This window comes from Colossoma macropomum, unplaced genomic scaffold (genome assembly GCF_904425465.1).
Source record: "Colossoma macropomum unplaced genomic scaffold, Colossoma_macropomum, whole genome shotgun sequence".
NCBI classification, from domain to species: domain Eukaryota; kingdom Metazoa; phylum Chordata; class Actinopteri; order Characiformes; family Serrasalmidae; genus Colossoma; species Colossoma macropomum.
The window spans coordinates 43,413,224-43,438,577 of NW_023494793.1; the positions used below are offsets into that span (position 1 = coordinate 43,413,224).

The 25,354-nt window shown below is 40.1% G+C and overlaps 1 protein-coding gene across 1 annotated transcript in view; it reads right to left on the reverse strand.

The window, feature by feature from the left end:
• The window catches only part of acbd6 (acyl-CoA binding domain containing 6), an 81,229-nt gene that overhangs the window by 43,758 nt on the left and 12,117 nt on the right, over nt 1-25,354 (reverse strand). The window contains exons 4-5 of the mRNA XM_036579621.1: nt 22,922-23,001; nt 12,858-12,963 (exon numbers count right to left, since the gene is read on the reverse strand). Coding sequence (XP_036435514.1) covers nt 12,858-12,963; nt 22,922-23,001 — 186 coding nt within the window. The remainder of the gene's footprint in view (nt 1-12,857; nt 12,964-22,921; nt 23,002-25,354) is intronic.

The window sequence follows — 25,354 nt, forward strand, 5'->3', positions numbered from 1 at the left end:
TACTGCAGTGCTGAGAATGATCCACCACCCAAATAGTACCTGCTCTGTGAGGGTCCATGGGGGTCCTGACCACTGAAGAACAGGGTAAAAGGGGGCTAACAAAGTATGCAGAGAAAAAGATGGACTACAGTCTGTAACTGTAGAACTACAAAGTGACCTATATAGTAAGTGGAGCTGATAAAATGGACAATGAGCGTAGAAACAAGGAGGTGGTCAGAATGTTACGGTCTGGTTCCATTGACTTACATTAAAAGTAAAGTAGGATTTTTCCTTTTCCTGTAAAGTTGTCATTTTGGAGATACGAGGTTTTCTTCCGACAACAGCGATATGTAAATGAGCTCTGTTCTGATTGGCTGCTCTGTATTCTGCCAGGCTGAAACATTCCTTATAACTTCAACGTGACTAGGCGGAGCTCAACTGCTGTAGGCTGATTAAACGGACAGAGGAAAATGTCTGACATCACAAAAACAATGAATTCAGAATGTTTTCACGACCGACATGAACGGACAGTGAACTGTACAGTTTGAAATGATGTCTACACACTTTTACTTCAATAAAGCAGAGAAGGTTTGATATTCCTTGGGATAGCCTCGTTAACATTCAGGCGACTCAATGCCGTTTTGGCTCAGCGGCCTCGGCGGACAGTGGCTGGCTGAGGCTGGGCTGCAGCGTCTGTGATCTCCTTACTCTGATAAATGAATCTCTGCCTCCCTCCTCACCTCCAACACAGCCATCCATCGCTTTCTGTTATGCACAGCTCTATAAAAGTTAACTTCACAATAGATTTCTCTCCTCCGGAGAAAAAAATAATAATTTATACGCAACAATTTATAACTCGTCTGGGTCTCGGCCTCCTGGCTAACGAGGTGATGGCAGGATGAGTCCTCCTCCGAGAGAGGGGTGCATTATGGGATGGGAGGATCACGCATGCTCCAGAAACAAATGGGCGGTCAGAGGGATTTTGGTCGGTGGAGATTGATGACGCTCCGCGGACAGCGGGAGAACGCCGCCCCCTCCGCGCTGACCAGCAGCCCACTTCATTTTTCAGTGAAGGCCAATTAGATAAAGCAAACTCCTTAAGCTGAATTCCATGGTTTAAATCGTATCGATTGCTGGGGCTGAATGTTAAAATTGATATTTATGAGGGAGCCGGGGGGCTCGCACGCCGCCGGGTGTGAGCGCGTGTGGCGTTCTTTTAGGGAGGCTGTTCCCTCAGACTGTTCATCAACTTTTCATCAGACGCACCGAGGAATATTTCTCCTCCCCTTCCTCTGTGGTCCACGAGTTTCTCTCTAGAAGAAATAGGCTTCTCCTGACCGGTGGCCGGTGAGGTCAAACCAACAGATATACTGTAGCATGAAAATTAGTGTCACCCTAAAAAATGTTTTAAACTGGACTTCCACAGACTTTTTCCACCTTTCTGCATAGTTAAGTATTTAAGATGCAAAATGATCCATTCGAAAGAGACTTACTGAGTCAGAACTGTTCACAGTGGTGGTGATAGGAACCAGACGTCCACCTCTAAAAGCTCCCTCACAGAAAATGGTTATGAATTCACTGCCTGATGACTGAGACACTGTTTTATGATAGTTTTGAGAAGATTTTGGTTGTAAACTCCATTCATGGTGGAGGGATACATAATACGCAGGGTGCTGTGAGGCAAAATAGTCCCCAAAGAAAACTTATTATTTCAGATTTTCCACTATTTTCCATCATCAACATTCCATATAAACTCAGAAGACTCGTGTAGGTTCACTGGTGGTTCTGGATAGTAAATAAAATGTCTATATTTGTGTTGTAGTCATGGCGACCCCTGGTTCCTATCACCACCACTGTAAAGACATCTGAGTCTGTAAGTTTCTCTACAACTGAATTATGCAGATATTGTATAAAATCTGTGTTCTGAGTTTCCCTTTAAGTTAAGTTAAGAGAATTCTGACGGGCTACAGTCGGATTCAGAGAGAAATTTTGAGGCTACAATCGGATTCAGAGAGGATTTTTTGGGGCTACAGTCGGATTCAGAGAGAATTCTGATAGGCTACAGTCGGATTCAGAGAGAATTCTGATGGGCTACAGTCGGATTCAGAGTGAATTCTGACGAGCTACAGTCGGATTCAGAGAGGATTTTTTGGGGCTACAGTCGGATTCAGAAAGTATTCTGATGGGCTACAGTTGGATTCAGAGAGGATTTTTTGGGGCTACATTCGGATTCAGAGAGAATTTTCATTTTTTCATTAGGCTACTGTCTGATTCAGACAAGGGAACATGGGGTTGGATTGTGTTTGGATTCTAAACTCTGAGCTGTGGGTCAGGCTGAACTGGAAGATGCTTAACGCCACTATGAAAGGTATGTGAGATATCTGCGAGAGTGAAAAATGGATCTCCGGATCATGTTTGACATGAGTAGTGGGCAGCTGGGAAAAAGACCTCTTAGGAAGATTTTCTTTGCGTTTCCGTTCCTCTCCGTGGATCCGCCCCACGCTCTTAGGGAGTTTTTCCTGAAACTGTCTCCTTGTGCGATGCTCATTAGAAGGCACCACCCACATTTCTGGAAAGCTGCTTTGGGACAATGGCTCCCACAGAAAGCAGTACACACGGAATTGAATTGAAAAAAATTGAACCTGACTGACTTCAACTTCCTGGCAGCTTTAGGAATGATGAAGTCATATGGAAGCCTTTTCTTCTTCACTCTAGAACCGAGTGCACAAACAAAAGCCCAGCGTCCTCCTCCAAACCCAGCCTTTAGCCTCGGATTCTTCTAATTACACCCTTCGGATCCAGGAGAAGGAAAGGTGACAGAATGGAAAGACGCAGGAATCCCTGTGCAGGAGCGCTGGATTAGGAGTGACAGGCAGCTCCAGCGGTGTGTCAGCAGACTGAAAACACCTCTCGGGGTGAACGGGGGTTAATTTAGGGGTAAACAGAAGAACAGAGTGGCAGAGGGAATGGAGTTGTCAGCTCAGTCGACTCCAGGTGAAACAAGGCATTTCGTAAGACACGCCTTGCTCTCTCAGATATACACGTCCAGCCTGTTATTGTTCCTGAAAGCAGTGGGACGGGTTAGATAAACCCCAACCTGAGTCAGCCCTGCGCTCCGTCCTGAGAAGTGCTTGTTTACGTCTGTTTTGATAACATCTTCCAAACAATTTGTGAAAACACTTCAGCAAAAATAGACGATTTTTTACCCTCAGACGTCACAGCCACGTAGTTCTGTGTGAATTATTTCTCGTAGATCAGAGAGAATTTTTTCAGGCTACAGTCGGATTCTGATGGGCTACAGTCGGAGTCATAGAGAGAATTCTGACGGGCTACAGTCGGATTCAGAGAGAATTCTGATGGGCTACAGTCGGATTCAGAGAGAATTCTGATAGGCTACAGTCGGATTCAGAGAGAATTCTGATGGGCTACAGTCGGAGTCATAGAGAGAATTCTGACGGGCTACAGTCGGATTCAGAGAGATTTCTGACGGGCTACAGTCGGATTCAGAGAGAATTCTGATGGGCTACAGTCGGATTCAGAGAGAATTCTGATGGGCTACAGTCGGAGTCATAGAGAGAATTCTGACGGGCTACAGTCGGATTCAGAGAGATTTCTGACGGGCTACAGTCGGATTCAGAGAGAATTCTGATGGGCTACAGTCGGAGTCATAGAGAAGTCTGATGGGCTACAGTCGGAGTCATAGAGAAGTCTGATGGGCTACAGTCGGACTCAGAGAGAATTCTGATGGGCTACAGTCGGAGTCATGGAGAAGTCTGATGGGCTACAGTCGGAGTCATAGAGAAGTCTGATGGGCTACAGTCGGAGTCATAGAGAAGTCTGATGGGCTACAGTCGGATTCAGGGAGATTTCTGACGGGCTACAGTCGGATTCAGAGAGAATTATCTGATACCACCTTCCTAACAATTTGTGAAAACACTTCAGCAAAAATAGACACTTTTTGACCCTCAGACGTCACAGCCATGTAGTTTTGTATGAATTGTTTCTCGCAGCTCATTGAAACAAGTGGAGAAATTGTGGGGAAATGCAGATTCTAAACTTTGATTCATACTACATTCATGTTTGCAGCTAGGAGATATGTTTATTATGGTCTGTATTTGACAAAATGTTTTTGTTTTGCACAAAGAAAAGATGTACATTTTTAAATTGGTGCCATGTTTTTTGTCATTTTTGGCAGAAAAGCAGATTTGAACCTGAACGAAAATATTACTATAATTCATTACATAACTGCAATTAACAGGGATGCGCTGATACAGGAATTTTGAGCTGATATCCAATTTCTGATGTTTTTCACCTACATATCTGCTGATACTGATCCAGATGTAATTAAACATTTATAAAATGTAGAAATTGGGACTTGATCCACATCCACATGGATTAGCATTACACAGAAGTATAACATTTATTTGTAGATGTGGTAAAATTAATAAAAAGCACATGACCTCTAGGATGAAAATGTAATACATGCTGATGAGCAATATCATTCTAATCTGAACACCTTTCAATGCCAATATTTATTTTTAAGCAAACATCTTCTGATACTAATACAACTCAGATATCTTGCGTTCCTAGAAATTAATGACGTAACTGTGTTATTTAAACTGTACAGCAAAATTACAGCAGTAACTCCAAATTTGGCCCGTGAGGTTATCTGGTTTGGCCCACCAGACAGGGAACCCTTACACTTAACCAATGAGAGAACAAAAACATTTTTTTCTAATATATAACTTCATAAATCAACCGTTGAAAATTTTAATTACTATTTTAAAACAGTATATTTATTTAAGTATTTTATGAACAAGTCTTCTTTTTTAAAACCTCTTTGTTTGTAAATTGTTGTTTTTGGCCCTCATCCTACCACAAACATTGGACCCTTTTTGTCTGAGTGCAAAGTGGCACTTTTGTGTTTTGGCCAAACAAAAAAGGCAGAAATATTTGTCCACAAAAAGCTAAACATAAGTCTAAAATGAAGTGTCAAAACTGAATGCAAATAAGCTGAATGGTATAGAATAAATAACAAATAATAATAAAAATAATAATAATAATAATAAATTGTAAAACAGTGATCTAAAAACACACAGATGTATTCAAACGGTTTGAGCACCAGATCAACGCTGAAACTCAAACACGGTTCTCCGTAGCTGCTGTGTTCTATACGCTCTTTAACCTACATGCTTTTCAGCGTGAACTGATTTAATGGCGTCCTTCAAAGGAAATCAAAGGTAGTAACCTAATATCTTTTGGTAATAAACTTTTTCAGCTCTGGTGTTGAAAGTTGCTGCTGTAAACTCGTGCGTTGATTAGATCCTGCTGGTGTGGGTTCACGACTGTTTGCATGCTCAAAGCGCTCCCTGCTGGAGAAACATCACACTGCTGGATCAGAGTCACGGCTTCATCGTTTACATATTTAAAAACGGGGAGTTTTCCAGGGAGCATAGCAGCGGCGCTTTGGAATTCAGCTTTAGACATCAGTATATATATGTATATATATATATATATATTATATATATATATACACAAACACACACATATAGTATATATATATGTATATATATTTAATATTATTTAGGAAGCTGGCTAAAATTTAATTAGTCCTCCAGTCCTTTCAGTTCTCTTTCCCAACATCCCCAGCATTAATATGTTAATACAAAAGCATAAATTATATACGAAAGAAGCTTTTCTTTGTTTATTGGTCGTGTCCTGCATTTCTGTTTCAGTTTCGGTCAGATATTTTGATTTCAAATCATCCCAATCGTATCAGATGGAGCTCCATCACTCCAGAGAACACAGTTCTACTGCTCCACAGCCCAATGCTGGGGGGCTTTATACCCCTCAAGCCCACATTTAGCATTGGCAAGGTGTCCTCAGGCTCAAGTGTAGCTGTTCCAGAGTGTCCCATTCTACTGGTCAATGCTTTTCTATGGAGATTATCAGCAAAAGGTGACAAAGTAGCTGAATTCACTCAGCAGAGGGACGGTCTGGATATTGTAGGACATACAGTGTAACAGGGAAAATAGGAGAGCAGGAACGCTCTGATATGTACACTGCACGTTCCACTGGTCTACAGTCCTGTCTGATCTATTATTATCTCTGGGTTAAAGCCCTACTGCCCCACCTACATTAAGGGTAATGTGTTTGGCCTCGGTAGAGACCACCGACCCTCTGCAGGTCACAGGTCATGCAGGGAGCTCATTCCACCTCAAATTAGAACACCGTCCTCTGAAAATATCAAAATGCGTTTACGCTGCAAACGGGCCGCAGGTTAAGAGCAGAAGCGGCAGCCGGAGGAGATTCATGAGTCCGTCCTGCGAGGATTTGACTTCATTCAGCCAGTGGATGTCAAAACATACAATTCTGTGCAGAACTACCCTTCATTCATTTACTGTCCAACCAAAACAGCCATCAAATTCAAATTACGCATTTTTCAGGGTGAGGAAAATAGCGGAAAGCATCATCACTGTCGGGTAAAAACCTTGCGTCTCCATCATTTTTTACATATTTTTAAAACTCCAGTTATTCTTTGCATTGTGTTAAAATTTCATGACGAACGGACCAACAAAAACGGCCCAGAATATGGAAAAAATATTGTTACATTAAAATCCATTACCAGTTAAGAAGTTTTTTCCTTCTCGTATAAAGTCAGCATTTTGGAAATCCGAGGTTTCGTTCCAATGACTATATATTTAACAGAAAAGGACAGAGAATATATATATATATATATATATATATTATATATATGATATATTGTGATAGTTTTGTAATAAAATTTTGGCTTAAAATCTATTTTTATCCATTTATTTTAATGGTGGAGGGATACATGCAGGGCACAGTGAGGCAAAATAGTCCCAAAATTTTCCACTATTTTCCATCATCAACATTCCATATAAACTCAGAAGACTCGTGTAGGTTCACTGGTGGTTCTGGATAGTAAATAAAATGTCTATATCTGTGTTGTAGTCATGGCGACCCCTGGTTCCTATCACCACCACTGTAAAGACATCTGAATCATTTCACACCAAACCACTCTGAATCTCTCTGTTTACATCTCACACACAGAATTGTGGGGAAATTTTGAAAAACTGGTGGAATTTCCCTCTAAGTGCTGTTTATCTGGAGGGGACAGTTTTGGTGTGTACGGGTCTTCCAGGTGGTTTTAAGGAGCCCCGTTTTCTCGGTGGTTATTTTTTTCCACTTCAGTATGGTAGAGCGATGATCTAACTGTGCAGTGCAGTGAGCAGCAGCAGAGTTATGGCCCGCAGTGAAGGGGGTCGCCAGGTTCAGGCTAAAGGGGTCCGCGCTTTTATTTATGAACGCATGTCTGTGTGAAGAATACATGAACGGATGTATATGTGACTCAACACAGTGAACTGTGAATAGACAGATTATTAGTCTGTACAAATATAGGAGATAGATAAAGCCTCATTTATTACAATTATTTATTTATTTATTACAGTTTACTCACTATACAAATCAGCTTAATACAATTTTAAACTAAATCAGAATTATTTAAACCTTTCATGATGATTATGTACATACGTTTACCCCTTTGCTTTGACTGTTTTTGTCCTTTATTCCTCCAGGTCTGTGTTTATAGATGCGTACGCAGCGTATCGTGCAGCTGATCTGTTCTGTTCTAAATGTGAGGTGAAATTTCTGTATTTTGATTTGAGAAAATCAATAAATGCAGTTTAACGAAAGAAGGAGCTTATGAATCATCATGTACGGCTGCAGGAGAACGCGGTTTATAGATTCGTTTTGTTTATATATGTTTATATTTTACTATATATCTGTATTTGTATACAGCGGATAACAGTCCATACACTGCTTTCCTTTTATTAAGCTTCATATATTTTACCTTTTATACATTTATACTCATGTAAACTGTGGCGACAATAAATCTGTTTACTCATCCATCCATCTATCATCTATCTATCCATCCATCCATCTATCCATCTTTATATATCCATCTATCATCTATCTATCCATCCATCCATCCATCTTTATATATCCATCTATCGCCTATCTATCTATCCATCTATCCAACCATCCATCTACCCATTTTTATCTATCCATCCATCCATTCATCCATCTACCATCTATCTATCTTTCTATCTTTACACATCCAACTATCATCTATCTATCTGTCTATCATCCATCCATCCATCCATCCATCCATCTACCCATTTTTATCTATCCATCCATTTATCTATCTACCATCTATCTATCTTTATATCTTTATATATCCATCTATCATCTATCTACCTATCATCCATCCATCCATCCATCTACCCATTTTTATCTATCCATTTATCTATCTACCATCTATCTTTCTATCTTTATATATCCGTCTATCATCTATGTATCTATCCATCCAACTATCTATCTATCCATCCATCCATCTATCTGTCTATCTATCTGTCTATCCATCTATCAATCCATTTATCTATCTAAATATTTACCCACTTTTCTATCTATCCATCCATCCATCCATCTTTATATATCCATCTATCGCCTATCTATCTATCCATCTATCCAACCATCCATCTACCCATTTTTATCTATCCATCCATCCATTCATCCATCTACCATCTATCTATCTTTCTATCTTTACACATCCAACTATCATCTATCTATCTGTCTATCATCCATCCATCCATCCATCCATCCATCTACCCATTTTTATCTATCCATCCATCCATCCATTTATCTATCTACCATCTATCTATCTTTCTATCTTTATACATCCAACTCTCATCTATCTGTCTATCATCCATCCATCCATCTACCCATTTTTATCTATCCATCCATTTATCTATCTACCATCTATCTATCTTTATATCTTTATATATCCATCTATCATCTATCTACCTATCATCCATCCATCCATCCATCTACCCATTTTTATCTATCCATTTATCTATCTACCATCTATCTTTCTATCTTTATATATCCGTCTATCATCTATGTATCTATCCATCCAACTATCTATCTATCCATCCATCCATCTATCTGTCTATCTATCTGTCTATCCATCTATCAATCAATTTATCTATCTAAATATTTACCCACTTTTCTATCTATCCATCTGCTTATCTATTTATCTGTCCTTCTCCTTCTACTTTTCTTTCCAAATTTCCATCTATCTAGCTATCTATCCATCCTTCCACCCATTTATCCACCTGTCTTTGCGTCTCTGTATCAGAATCCCACAGTCAGTCAGGAGTGTGAAACAGCTCTAGTGCCCTCTAGAGGCTCAGGAGCGGAACTGCAGCACTGAGGGGAAAACAATGGAGCTCCAGCGGCCATCTGGAGCCGAAACAGCGCAGCCAAACTGGCCCGCCGGCCCCACAGCCCAAACAGCGGAGCCAGCTGGTCACTCTTACAGAGAAATAAAGGGGGCGGATGAACGGGTGGAAGAAAAAACAGTCCTGTGATCTTTAGGGTTTTAGCTGTGTGGGAAACGGTGTGGATTAATCAGAGGGAGAGAGAGGGAGAGAGAGAGAGAGAGAGGAGAGAGGAGAGAGAGAGAGAGAGAGAGCACAGGTGTCCGTTTTAGACAAATGAAATTTCACTGAGAAACACAATAGCAAACAGGATAACCAAACAGCTGTGAGCATCAGACAAAAACAGCTCTCGGTTCAGTAAAGGCAGATATCTGACATTAATACGGTCAGGTCACGAAGGGGTCACGCTAAGAATACGGTCAGTGGTGTTTTTAAGGGAGAGGCTTATTATCATCGTTTTGCTATATATTTAGAAAACAATTACATTAAATTCATTACAGTTACACTCTGCATTCGGCAGGTTCGAGTCTGCACTTCTGATTCGTTCTGTTTTGATGTCAAACACTAACAAAAAAATGTAAAACAACAATCAAACAATCAAAGCAATGACATCGAATTCAAATCATAATGTCTCCACTTCAACATACAGCATGAATGTGGCACTGATCGGACGTTTAGAAGCTGCACTTTCCACACAATTTCTCCTCTCGTTTCAGTGAGCTTTGAGTCCTGAGAATCCCAATCTGATCAGAAAAATCAATATCACAGCCAATAAAGCATATTTATTGAATTGGTCTGCCTTCTTATCACTGTAGTCCAATTAACACTGGAAAAATAAATAAATAAATCTTAAAAAAAAAAAAAATGGTGTCTTAAACTGTAAGTAACTGCTCTAGAATAAAATTAGTTAAAGTTAACAGAACTTTCAACAGATTTAATTCAATTTTACTGCAGCACACTTGCTTTTTAGGTTAATGCGCCAACTTTTGTGGTGAAACAAGCAGCAGACAGTCAAACAGTCCTTAAAGAGATGCTCCTCCAACTAATCAGACCCCCCCATTACTCTGAAGTCGGCTTCTTTAGGTTTGTATTGGAGCTACAAGGCTAATGTTGCTAACAAGCAGTGCTGAAAGTAATGAGTTAAAAAGTATTTCCACTACTTTTGGCGCTAACAAGTAATGTATCTAATTACCTTTCAAAATAAATTACACAATTACAATTACTGAAATTTAAACAGCCTCGTTACTTGTTTGCATTGTTTGACAATATTAATGCACAGCTGCAGCCTATAGCAGACAAACGCAGCTTCCTGTTTATGATCTGATGTCACCCGACCTCACGGTGGCGCAATGAATGAGTGAATCTATCAGCGTTAGCCCACACAGTGGCCGACGGTTCAGTGTGAGCTCGCTACGGCCGTTATTTCTCCCTCCTCAAGATCAGGGACAATAATACACTGTGAGCTGTGGTTCATGTGGAGGTGTGAGAACTTTCTCCACCCCAAAGAATCACAACTCTGAACTTCTGAAGCATCTGGTACAACAACACCCTTCTGAGGCTCCCAAGTGGAGCAACCGTCTAAGCCAGAGGTCACAACCCAATGTTAAAAGGAGTCATTTTGTCCTTTCAACAAAAAAAAAAAAAATCCACTTTGGGAGCCACAACAGTTTAAGCCCATTTTACCATCTTGGCTGTAAATATGTCTCAGTATGTGTTGATGTTCTAGTATAGGCTAAAAATATAATATAAACAAAAACACAGACTTACTTTGCTCTGCTTTAATCTTTAGCTCAGCTATAGCTGCTTTTCTCGCATCTCCAGCAGGAAACTTTTCCAAAAGTAGAACAGTTTCTTGTAAAACGTCTCTCAACGTTTGACTTTTTATGAGGCTGAAGTCGCTTCACATTCTCCAGCTTCTTGTTCGAATTTTCCCATTCCATGTTAAATCTCAGCCTGAGGGGCCAGAATGTAACTGTGGCACCATTTAAGGTGGAACGGGACAATTAGAACGAGAAGCTGGCGAATGAGAAGCGACTTCAGCTTTGTGACGTTTTAGTGTTTCAGTTTCTCACTGCAGATTAAACGTATCAGGAAACCAGCTGGAGTGATTATAAACACTAATAAGTCCATTAATCTCTAAATTATCGATGTTGGTCTTAAATCTCTCTCTTTGCCGTTTCTTTAGCTACTAGCTAGGCGAGACTGTTGTCTGTGTTGCTATGGTGACCAGCAGTCTGCGCTGATCTTCAGGGTTAAAGGGTGAATCAGCAGTTCTACATTAACTCCAGAGTTTAAGACCATTTATTGTTAAACTGTGTTGAACGATCAGCAGAGCTTTATTTTACTGTAAAGGAGGATTATTTTATTTTTACCTACTAATCTGATTCAGCTGTGGAGCCGCATGCTGCCGACCCTGGTCTAAGCGTTGGCTCTATCATCAGGAAATCATGCGTTTGATCCCTGGTGATGCTACAGCCGTCCGTGGCCGGAAGTCCAAGAAAGCACAATTGGCCTCGCTCTCTCTGGGTGGGCAGGATGGCCCCCCATCTTCCCCACCTTGCTAGCCTGCGCAGGTGTCTGTTAGCTGTCATAACAGAACTGGTGGTTAGTGCTCTCCTCCAAGCGTGCTGAAGCTGTCCAATGACGGCAGTTTGAAAAGATGTGGTGGTGCTTCACAGGACTCAGAGAAAGTCCGTGTTTGCCTTCATTTTCCTAGCGCTGATGGTATCGTGTGACTGGGGGGGTTGGATATGACTAAACTGGGGAGAAAATTGGAAAAAATCCCCCCAAAAAATAACACGCTTCTAAGCTAATCACGAAAACTGACCAAGGATCCACTCTAAGAATTCATCTGCACCACCTGTAAACCAGGCAGAACTGAACAGACTGATTGGCAAATATGAAAACACGCCAACAGTTAGAACAGGGGTGTCAAAATCAACCACTAACAGGGCCATATTAAAAAATCTAATCAAACCCAAACCTGTAGGACAGCTGCGCTTTTATTTAATTTTTACTTAACATTTTGCCATGACCTCAACTGGCCACCGGTTATTCAAAATATGCCAAAACTACAACAACAAAAAATAGGCACTCATGCTTAAACAATTCAAAAATAATTTTAAATAACAACAAATTATTTTATATATATACACCACTAGACTACATTAGCTTCAGAACTGTTAAACCTCTTTAAATGTAAATGTTTAAAATTCATTTATTTATTTATTTTTGTGGTGCTGTCCCATTGATCATTGCTGGGGATGTGGGAGCACACAGTACTTTGCAGTGCATGCTGGGAACTGTAGTGCAGCTCATTGTGAAATGGGCTAATATTAATATTTGCGGACTGAATAGGATTGTGCCACGGGCCTAATTTCCCCCGCGGACCGTGTGTTGACACATGGGAGACATGGGAATGTCAACATTCGGAAGTAATGCGAGAGTTACTTTCCCTACTGCTAAAGTAATTCAGTTACTTTGGAAAGAAGTAATTAGTACCTGTAACTAACTGGCAATTTTCAGTGACTTGATCAACAGCTACCAAGTAACAGAAGTCTATCCGATCCTTCTTACCTCCTCATCCTTTGTGTTGACGTCTACTTTCTTCGAGCTGAGCGCTTTGCTGACCTGCTCGATGTTGTTCTCTCTGCAGTAGTCAAATATGTTCTTATCTTCCTCCCTGGAGACGCGCAGAGTAAAGAGATCTCAGTTACTGCAGAGTCATTACTGTCATCACTGCAACAGCACGCAGTGGAGACGTAACACCACAGTTCTGAAACAGATCTAATGATATGTTAGAATTTGGGTTAGAATAATTACGATTAATCACATTTGTCTGATTTGCTCAAATTTGACCTTATTTAGTTCCATTTAAGAAGCAGTGCATTCAGTTACAGCCATAAGGAGACAAAATGAGCTTCATCAGGATGTACACAAAAGCTCGAACACCCCCGGACCAAATTACGCAACCTCTACAAGGAATAAACTTAAATACGACATTTACTGCTAGTCACAATTTCTATTTACAAAACATATAAAATGTGCCAAAGTTTTACACGGCAACATTTTATGTTTGATTTTTCCCCCAATATGTTAAATTCAGCAAATGAACATGAACGTAATTGTGCATTAAAGGTAGATTACCTGTAAAAAGATAGTTACAGTTTACAATGAACAGTATATAATAACTGGAAATCCTTGAAATATATGTATATCAAGGATGTTGAGTTATTATATACTTCACAGACACACACAAATGTATATATTATATTTTTTGACATAATTTGAAAATACCTATTGCCCTTTACATTATATGTAAATTTCATGATGAATGGACTAAAAGAAATGGCCAAAAATGACTTGGAAAAAATTCTGGTTCCATTGACATTAAAGTAAAGTTTGTTTTTTTCCTTCTCCTGTAAAGTTACCATTTTGGAGATACGAGGTTTTCTTCCAAAAACAGTGACATTAAATATATATATATATATATATATATATATATATACATATAAATATATACACACAGCTTGATTTGACTGTAATTAACTTAGACTTTCATAATGATTTAAAAATTTGAACGTTTACATTGAGCCTTAAAAGAATCGTGAAATACAAGAACCACCCTGTTTATCAATAAGAGCAGAGCGGTCAGTGCACACACACACACACACACGCACACACACACACACCACACACACACACACACACACACCGATCTGCTCTGTGGTGTCTCTGAGTCGTAGCAGCTCTAATTATTTCTCTCTCCGATCACCTCCTCAGGGTGGGGTTAAGTCATACGGCGGGGTGATTACCAGATAAATTAATACATTTCCTCTGCAGGATCTGATTAATCACATTTTCAGTTCTACTCTGTGGCACTGAAACCCACCAACACCTCCAAACACTCACACACACTCACACACCACACACACACTTACACTCACACACTCACACACACTCACACACTTACACTCACACACTCACACACTCACACACCACACACACACACACACTCACACACACACTCACACACCACACACACACACTCACACCCACTCACACACCACACACACACTCACACCCACACACACACTTACACTCACACACACACACTCACACCACACACACACACACACACACACACACACACACTCACACCACACACACACTTACACTCACTCACACACACACACAGTCTGTATGTCTCGTTCTACTTTAAATAGGTAATTCTTTTATTGACGTAATTTTCCAATTTTTTTTATTTTTTGTAACTTTTTCTGTAAATTTACTTCTGAAATTCTGAACTGACTCATTCTGTAAATTTAATTATTAAACTGACTAATTCTGAACATTCATTTCTGAAAACCTTTAATTCTGTAACTGCTAATTCAAATCTAATTCTGTATTTTTTTATTCTGTGATTTACTATTTCTGGAACACCTGAAAATCATTGTGTAATTTACAACTGTAACTTTGCAATTCTGTAAATTCTTGATTTCTTAAACACACAAAATTTGTACAAGAAATTCTGGAAATTTTTGTGTTTATTCTGTAAATCCTTTTACAGAATTTTACAGCTTGGTTCAACGTCTGTTTCTTTGTTGCTGATTTAACTCTGTGATTACCCTCAGCATTAACAAAACTGCTTTCCTTCCATCCATCCATCCATCCTTCCATCCATCCATCCTTCCATCCATCCATCCATCTATTCATTTGTCTATGTATCCAATGAAGTATTAATGGGCGCTTTAGTAACTGATTTATTGCTGTTTGGAAGATTAAGAGCGTATATTTCAATATTACAGCTACATAAAAGTCATATACTGTATGATCTATGATGTCATACGACAGCGCTCAGTCAGGCATCTCTGATCTGATGAATCTAATTAGTTTCTGTGGATAATTTGTTATTAACGATAAATATCGGCAGATCAGATATCTGTGTGTGTGTTGTGTTGTGCTGTTGGCATCATTCATCCCCGAGGGTGACTAATCAATAGAGAAGCTCATTTATCAGCACACACACACACACACACACACACCACCACACACACCACACACACAATTAATGAGTGGCTGATAAATGACGTGACATCAGTCCTGCCGCTGAGCACGCTGGGAAGGTCACTAGCCGCTCTGTCTTCCTGTGCTGCCGTGTTAAACACTCCTCACTGACCTGCTGTGTGTGTGTGTGTGTAGCCACGTTTTACCTGGGAATTTAAAGGGCCCATGTACACCGGTCAGGCATAACATTCTGACCACCTCCTTGTTTCTACACTCATTGTCCATTTTATCAGCTCCACTTACTATATAGGTGCACTTTGTAGTTCTACAGTTACAGACTGTAGTCCGTCTGTTTCTCTGATACTTTGTTAGCCCCCTTTTATCCCTGTTCTTCAGTGGTCAGGACCCCCATGGACCCTCACAGAGCAGGTACTATTTGGGTGGTGGGTCATTCTCAGCACTGCAGTAACACTGACGTGGTGGTGGTGTTTTAGTGTGTGTTGCGCTAGTACGAGTGGATCAGACACAGCAGTGCTGCTGGAGTTTTGAAACACGTAGTCGGTCAGTGTTCTTTAAGTACTGACGATATCCAAGATAAGCTCCGAAAAGCGTAGTGACATAACTTATCACATTAACGATAAAATGTTGTCCAATTGCCCAGCAGCATGTATGTCGTCACTGTCCAAAGAAAAACGTATCTCCAAATTAGTAACTTTACAGGAGAGGGCAAAAACTGTCTTTACTTTCAATGTAAGTTAATGGAAAGAGATTTTATTGTAAGCAATTTTGGAGCGTTTTTATTGGTCCAATCATCGTGAAATTTTCACACAATGTAAAGGACAGCTGCTGAGCTCAAATGATGCAGAAAAGGAAAAATCGCAAAGAATGGAGATACATGTTTTTATTGGACAGCGACGATATATAAAAAAAAACAAAACAAAGTAAATCAGTTGAAATTGTAAATATTTTTTCTGAATTGAAGTCAAAAAGGATTTGAAGATCACTGCTGTTTTTTTTTAACTAGCATTTTATCTTCTGTACCAACTTTTGTGGAATTGGTTTTGTACACACACTCACGCAAAGTCTTTCGCACACATGTGACCGTGACCTTTGCTGTATTTGCACTGGATTCATTTCTCCCAGCACATAAAACTGTATAGCCCTGACAAGTGTGAGGAACTTTGAAGTATACATATGAATTTGAAGGTTATAATTATATAAAGTAAGTACAAGGCAGCCTAACTAAAGTGTTACCCTTTATTTTTCTCCCAGAGATCCATCCATAACATCCGTGTGCTTTTATGTACCAAAATCCATAATTAATTTTTACATGACAATTTTCCAACTTTCTCTTTAGAATTAAACCACCTGTTGTTCTTACTGCACTTTAAGACTGATACATGTATGTGTAAACGATCAGTTCTGGCTGCCCTGCATTTAAGCTGCCAAATACTTGGAATCTGGGGCGTCCAGGATTCCCAGTTAACCTCTTGGACCCCCTGAATGTCTCCAAATGAAAGTTCTGGGGGTCCCTGAAAATAAACGTATTATAAAGTCATGGCGTTCATTAGGGGTAAAATAGATGCTCAAATCCAGATTCAGTGAAGCTCATTGTTTATCTGCTTCACCCACAATCAGCTTCTGTCTCTGGTGCTCTTAACTAACTAGAGCTGCAGCTCTGCTCTGCCTCAGGGTGGCGCTGTAGCAGACTGGCTCACCCAGTTGGTCCTTCATAGCCTAGAAACTGTAACTCTGCCCGGATTCCTCTGAAAAGCTTTACAATGAGCTGCAGCAGATCTGTAAATCTGAAAACTCGCCCAGTTTCCCAAGAGTTTGGAGTGAAGAGTGACTGTTCCTCATTTCTCACACTGAAGACAGAAGAGGAGACGAGGAAGATCTCAGTTACTGTGAGGAAGAGCGCAGAACCGCACTAGAACAGAGACTCTACAGAAGAGGAGACGAGGAAGATCTCAGTTAATGTGAGGAAGAGCGCAGAACCGCACTAGAACAGAGACTCTACAGAAGAGGAGACGAGGAAGATCTCAGTTACTGTGAGGAAGAGTGCAGAACCGCACTAGAACAGAGACTCTACAGAAGAGGAGACGAGGAAGATCTCAGTGACTGTGAGGAAGAGCGCAGAACCGCACTAGAACAGAGACTTTACAGGAGAACAGCTGATAAAACAAATATTTTACGGTCCCTGAAGCATCAGCGCTGCTATGGTGGGTGAGTTAGCAGCCAATATGGGACCCCTGAATATTAGGGGGTAACTTTGGTGTGAATTTAAGTTTAAGTTCACATATTAAATCAAACTATTCTTCTCTATTTAAAAAAGGGAAATTTAGATTTTATTGATTTAAACAATCAAACTTCAGACAGTAAACATGTCTTGGCTGATTGACTACATCTGGGGTAAAAGGGGGAGCCGTGTAAATTTGACTTTTCACTGAACTATGGCTTTAATAAACAGCAGAGCTTAAAGATGGAGGCTCACACCGTCAGCTGCTGCTCTCTGGATGACTAAAGCAGATGTAATTAAAACTCAAATCAAATCATTAAAGGGTCGAAATCAGATGTTAAAGAGGCCGCGCCTTTAATACGGCTGAGGACTCTCATCACAGCTCCGGCAAATTAGAAAGCAGCGAAGCAGTGAGTGAGACGGCTGAGAGAGAGAGAGAGAGAGAGAGAGAGAGAGAGAGAGAGATAATGAGAAAGCGACAGTAAGAGACAGAGACAGTAAGGAGAGAGAGAGTAAAGAGCAAGATGGAGGGAGAGAGAGCAAGAGAAATAGAGAAGAAAGAGAGAGGAGAGAGAGAAAAAAAGAGTGTAGAGAATGACAACGAGAGAGAAAGTAGAGAGAGGTAGAGAGAGAGTAAAGAGAAAGATGGAAGGAGAGAGAGAGCAAGAGAAAGAGAAAAAGAAAGAGAGGAGAGAGAGAGAAGAAAAGAGTGTAGAGAAAGACAAATAGAGGGAGAGAGAGAGTAAAGAGAAAGATGGAGGGAGAGAGAACAAGAGAAAAAGAAGAAAGAGAGGAGAAAGAAAAAAGAAAAGAGCAGAGAACGAGAAAAGAGAGAGGAGAGAGAGAAAAAAGAAAAGGGTGTAGAGAAAGAAAGACAAAGAAAGTAAAGAGAGTCAGGGATAGAGAGTAAAGAGAAAGACGGAGGGAGAGAGTGAACAAGAGAAGAAGAAGAAAGAGAGTAGAGAAAGAAAAAAGAAAAGAGTGCAGAGAAAGACAGAGAGAGAGAAAAAGTAAAGAGGAAGATGGAGAGAGAGAGAGCGGGAAAAGAGAAAAGAAAAAGAGTGCAGAGAAAGACAGAGATAGACAAAGTAAAGAGAAAGATGGAGAGAGAGAGAGAGCAGGGAAAATAGAAAAGAAAAAGAGTGCAGAGAAAGACAGAGAGAGAGAAAGTAAAGAGAAAGATGGAGAGAGAGAGTGGGAAAAGAGAAAAGAAAAAGAGTGCAGAGAAAGACAGAGAGAGAGAGAAAGTAAAGAAAGACGGAGAGAGTAAAGAGAAAAATGGAGGGAGAGCAAGAGAAACAGAGAAGAAAGACAGAGAGAGAAAAAAGTGTAGAAAGTGACAAATAGAAAGTAAAGAGAGTCAGGGACAGAGGGCAAAGAGGAAAGATGGAGGTAGAGAGAGCAAGAGAAAAAGAAGAAAGAGAGGAAAGAGAGAAACAAGAAAAGAGTGTAGAGAAAGGCAAATAGAGAGAAAGTAAAGAGATGGAGAAAGAGGGAGAAGAGAAAGACAGAGAGAAAAGGAGAAATAAAGAGCAAGACAGAGTGCAAGAAAATGAGACTGATGAAAAGAAAGTAAGAGAAAAAGAGAGAGCGAAGAAAGACAGAAAAGAGAGAGAAGAGAGTGAGAAAGAAAAACAGAGACAGTAAAGAGTGAAGAGAGAGAGAGAGAGAAAAAGACAGAGAGAAGAGAAAGAGAGAGAAAAAAAAACATCTGTTAATTACTTCTTTTCCAGCTTTCCCAAAGGAGTTAGTGACATCACTGCCAGGGGAGTGAACAAGTGTTACGCCCGTCCACCCATTCATTTCATTCATCCATTCCATCCATCTATTCAACCCCTGTTCATTTCATCACCACCATTCCAAAAAAAACCCCAGAAATTCTAATTAAAATCAGGAGCTGCGCATATGAATGCATATTAATGAGTGCAAGTGTGGGAGTTCAGTATCACTGGGTTTGGGTGGAAGAGCAGCAATCAGCATAAATCTGATCTCATTACAGATAAAATACACGATAAACACAACAGGTAATAATACGACCTCTACTGTTTCATTTAAAAAGCTCTATAATGTTCATATGATCCACACAGTCACTCTGACAGACTGTAATACGCTACAGGAAGTGTAGGGGGCGATATGGCTTCTACTGTTTCATTTAAAAAGCCTCTATAACGTTCATATGATCCACACAGGCACTCTGACAGACTGTAATACACTACAGGAAGTGTAGGGGGCGATATGGCTTCTACTGTTTCATTTACAAAGCCTCTATAATGTTCATATGATCCACACAGGCACTCTGACAGACTGTAATACACTACAGGAAGTGTAGGGGGCGATATGGCTTCTACTGTTTCATTTACAAAGCCTCTATAACGTTCATATGATCCACACAGTCACGCTGACAGACTGTAATACACTACAGGAAGTGTAGGGGGCGATATGGCTTCTACTGTTTCACTTAAAAAGCCTCTATAATGTTCATATGATCCACACAGTCACTCTGACAGACTGTAATACACTACAGGAAGTGTAGGGGGCGATATGGCTTCTACTGTTTCATTTAAAAAGCCTCTATAATGTTCATATGATCCACACAGTCACTCTGACAGACTGTAATACGCTACAGGAAGTGTAGGGGGCGATATGGCTTCTACTGTTTCATTTAAAAAGCTCTCTATAATGTTCATATGATCCACACAGTCACTCTGACAGACTGTAATACACTACAGGAAGTGTAGGGGGCGATATGGCTTCTACTGTTTCATTTAAAAAGCCTCTATAACGTTCATATGATCCACACAGTCACTCTGACAGCAGATACTCCTCTGAGAGCAGATACTCCCCGCTGCAGAGAAGTTGTGCTCTGATGGAGCGGATGGGAAAGTGGAGAATGTTTGTGGCAAACCTCTCTACGAACAGTTGAACAAACAATTTTGTGTAAACATTTCATTTCAATCGTGACCCTTCGCCCAGCTGCCCTGTGTGTTTGTGGAGAACTACGTCCTGAAACTGAAGCCAAACGTTCGCCAAATTTGAACACAAGGGGGCCTCGACATTAAGACGACAATGCAGCGTTTAAAAGTGTAAACATTATCTGGAACGTGAACAGGGCTGCTGTGAATAATAGTTACTTGCTTGCGTATCTTACTGAGCAGAGTCTTCTTCATACAGTGAGCTGATGCGTTTCCTCTTCAGACGCTCCAGCATGGAGGATCTGCTCTGTGCCAGCTGAGGTCGGCTTTACAAACAGCACAACTGACGACCTTTTTTCTGAGTTTAGCTTCGCACTTTTGAGGATTTTGTTCTTGAGACTGACATCACGCTTTTGTCAACTCTGCAGTGAGCGGTAATGTCAAAACATTACTAGTGAGAAAGACGCATGACGACGTCACCAACTACTCGACTATTAAATTAGTTGCCAACTAATTTGGTCGTCGATTTTGGTCGACTAAGTCAAATAATCGTTGCACCCTAATTCACACTAATATATCGCTGTTGTTGGAAGAAAACCTCGTATCTCCATTTTTGTCGTTTTTCAGTTTTTGACATAATTTGAAAATACTTGTTACTAGGGGTGGGAATCTCTAGGCACCTCACGATTCGACTGCGATTCAGAGGCTGCGATGCGATTATAAAACGATTATCGATGCATCTTTTTTTTCTATATAGCATTTATATTTTCTCACTGTGTGAGCTCAAGTTCAAGTTTCAAGTTTATTTGTCTACTCTACAGAAAGTAAATAAGTAAAAATAAAAATACAAGAAAAAACAACTGAAATACATTAAATATACACAGAATATAGAGACAATATACATTTTAAAGTGACTAAGTGACTCAGTGTTGTTATTTAAAGTGATTTTTAAAGCAAAGTATCTGTAATGATCCATAATGAATTTACTTCCAATATCTTTTATTAATAAATCAAATGGAAGTGATGTGGTAAGTGAACTGGAAGGCTCTCATTCAGTGCTCTTGTTTGGAGCACTGAGAAGCTGCTGCCACTCATCTGTGATAAAATGCGCAGTTACGGTGAAATAAGATCCAGTGGTGATGGACGACCACGCAGCGCGTTACAGCTATTCTACCTGCTTTCTTCAGTGATTTTATCACTTCGGTTTTGGTCTCGTTGTAGAGACGGGGGGGGTGGGTCGCTGTGTCAGTAAAGTGTCTTTGAGACGGGTCGTGTGCAGCATAGTGCGAAAGCCCTGTTTCACGACTGAGAACCGGCGCACAGACTGCAGGTCACATAGCAGCGATGCGTTATTCGCGTTCATAAGCAGCACAGTTGGTTTCCTGGTCCGTTAAATCTGCAACGAGAGACTGTCACACAGTAAAAAGTGGCGAAGCTGAAGTCGCTTTTCTTTCGAATTCTCCCGTTCCACCTTAAATGGTGCCACATTTTCATTTGGCGCCTCAGTTAGAATTTAAGGTGGAATGGGTAAATTCGAACAAGAAGCTGGAGAATAAGAAGCGACTTCAGCCTCGCAAAACAGTCGAACACTGAGACATTTAACTGATCAACTTCTGAGGAAAAGTTTTCTGGCGGAGATGGGAGGAAAGCGGCTACAGCTGAAGCTTAAAGCAGAGCGGAGTAAATCTGCGCTCTCGTTTATATTGTTTAGCCTCTACTAGGACATCATCACACACTGACACATACTGGACATTAAATGTTGTGGCTCCCAAGGTGGCTTGATTTTTGTTGAAAGGTCAAAATGGCTCTTCTTATCATTTGTGTTGTGACTCCTGATCTAACCTGGCTTTAATGCAGAGGGAGCCGGTCGGATTTCTCACTCATCCAGTGGTGTTTTTGTTATGTGCCGCCACAGACTGTCCGGACGCTGCACTTACCCACTTCCAAGTTCCGCCTTTTGCGTTCCATCAAAATTACGTTATAAATTAAATATTTAGAAAATCAATTTTTGACATTTGTGAATTGATTCAGAATCGTTCACGTCCGCATCGCGATGCATCTAAGAAACGATTTTTTCCCGCACCCCTACTTGTTACCCTTTACCTTCTATATAAATTTCATGATGAATGGACCAAAAGAGACGACCCAAAATGACTTGGAAAAAATTCTAGTTCCATTGACTTACATTAAAAGTAAAGTAGCTTTTTTTCTTCTCCTTTAAAGTTACCATTTCGGAGATACGAGGTTTTGTTCCGACAACAGCGAAATACATCCTGATGAAGCTTATTTCTTCCACTCATACAGCTGTAACAGAAGGCACTTCTTTTAAATGGAAAACATGTTTTTTAGGGTCAAAATACAGCAAATAAGGCAAATGAGATTGGCTGCAATTACCTACACAATACAATGATTAATCATGATGAATTACTTCACTTGTTTTACAGCTCTTTATGTTAGTGAGAGGTGCGTTTGTGGATGTTTACCTGATCATCTCTTCCTGGTACAGACAGCTGACCGCTGCTCCTCCGAACGCCGTCCTCCGCTCGCCTCTTCGCTCTGAAGACTACAGACACAAGAGCGATGCCTTAATTTATTTAAACCCTTATATATTCTGTGAACACACAGAGGGAGAACCCTCATTTACAGTGCAGCTGAGTGCAACAAGTACAAGAACCATACAGTACTGTGAAAAAGTCAGAGACCCCCCCCCTTCATTTCTTTAATTTCCAGTCAAAATAGCCATTCAGCCACAAGCTCTTCCCCATTTCAGCATGAAACTGCATACCCAAAGTAAAGGGGGCGCTGTTCCCACATACTCTGGAATACAGTTATGATTTCAGTCTCATTTGAAAGGAAACATCTCAACATCAGAATAACTGTATGAATTACTGACTCAGAGTAACAGAGTCTAGAATGGAGGAGTTTATTTCCTCCTGACTCAGATCTCCAAACTGATCTCTGACTCTTGCTGTTATCAGACCTCATGTTTTGGATTATGGTGTCTCTGTGGAGGCGGCGAGGCTCTGAAGGTGAGGAACCACAGATTTTCTGTTCGCTCATTCAGCTGCAAAGTAGACGATCGTAACTGCTGTGAATAACGGATCATAAAACGGTTTGCGGGAATCAAACCCTGAGATTTAAAGCTTTCTAATGGTATGTCACATCACTGTGTCGCTGGACGATTTGATGTATAAAATTATATTTAAAAAATGGAAGTGAAACGCTTCGAAAAAGGTGTGTTGGTACCGATACAGTGATCTAGAATTAAAAAACGCCCACACTTACATTGCTGAAAGGGCTTTTACTTTGAGTGAAGGTGCTTTAAGACTTGAAAAGGTTCTTCACACTCAAAATCTCTTTTCAAACATGGTTCTTTAGGGACCCTGAAGTGCTTCTTCCATAGCATCACTCAAAGAACCCTGTGTTTAAATGTAATTACAATAAAGTGAACAGCACATTCAGCAGCTATTAGACCACAAACCACAACAAACACCAAATTACAGGACAGATCTCTCCTAAACACAAAACAATCAACTGTAAAAGTTTAAAATCACTCCGATATGAGAAGTTTAAAGGGTTAAAGTGTCTGACCTGCAGTGAAACACACTCGCAGCACACTGAGCCTCAACACTGCACTGAGAGAGCGCACATAACTCAGAATAGAGAGAGAGACAAAAACAGGGGCCTCTCACAGCCAGACAAACCACAGGAAGCAGCACAACTCTGCTGAAGTATAATTTACAATATATATATATGTATATATATATATATATATACACATATACATACATATATATATATATATATACACACATATATATATACATACATATACATATATATATATATATATATACACATACATATATATATATATATATATATATACACATACATATATATATATATATACATACATATATATATATACATACATATACATATATATATACATACATATATATATACATATATATATATATATATATATATGTAAACAAGTAAATTGACATCATTTCGCGGTCTAATAAGAGCCAATTCTCCCTTAAATGATCTCAAATTTTAACAAAATGTGTAAAAACTAACCAAGTTTAATTTTTAATGTTTATTTTCAGGTTGAAGAATGACGTTCACTAGAAATGAAAAGGCATTTTGTGTGTTAGAATATGCTCAAACACACTCAAACGAGAGTGAGCAGCGGCATTTTAGAGAAAATTTAATAAAAATGCACCAACTGGACACTGCACAAAAAGTTCAAAGAGGAAAGCTGTCTGTGCAGGACAAAGGGGTCTGGACGACCACCAGTATCAGAAGATATTACATTTGTGAAGCTGTGAAATCGGTTATTAAATCTACGTCCCTCTGAATTTCTTGTTCGAGTTTTGATAAATAAATCTTGTATTGTTCAACATGAAGCCTATTTAATTTCGTTTGCCGACGACGTGTAGTTACTCAGATACTCACATCTCAAATGATGTCAATTTTTTTGGGACACCCTGTATAACTCTCTCTCTCTCTCTCTCTCTCTCTCTTACTCTCTCACTCTCTCACTCTCTTCTTTTTCTCTCTCCTTCTTGGTCTCCTTACTTTCACTCTCTCCCTCAGCTCAGAAAACCTGCCTGTATTTTTAAGCACTAACACAGTGGCTCCAAACCGCTGTGTGTGTCTGTGAGTGATCGTGTCACACAGCAGACAGAGACACTCAAATGAGCTCTGACAAACAGAGAAAAGAGAGAGAGAGAGGAGAGAGAGAAGAGAGAGAGAGAGAGGGGCGAGCGATGTGCTTTTGTGCTTTTGTGCGTTTGGCTCAGATCTCTCTCTCTCTCTAATGGCTAAATCAGTCTCGGGCAGTTTTAGCTAAATGCTCCACACAAAAGGCTCTGAGTTTTTCTGCTGAACCAGCAGCTGAACAGACT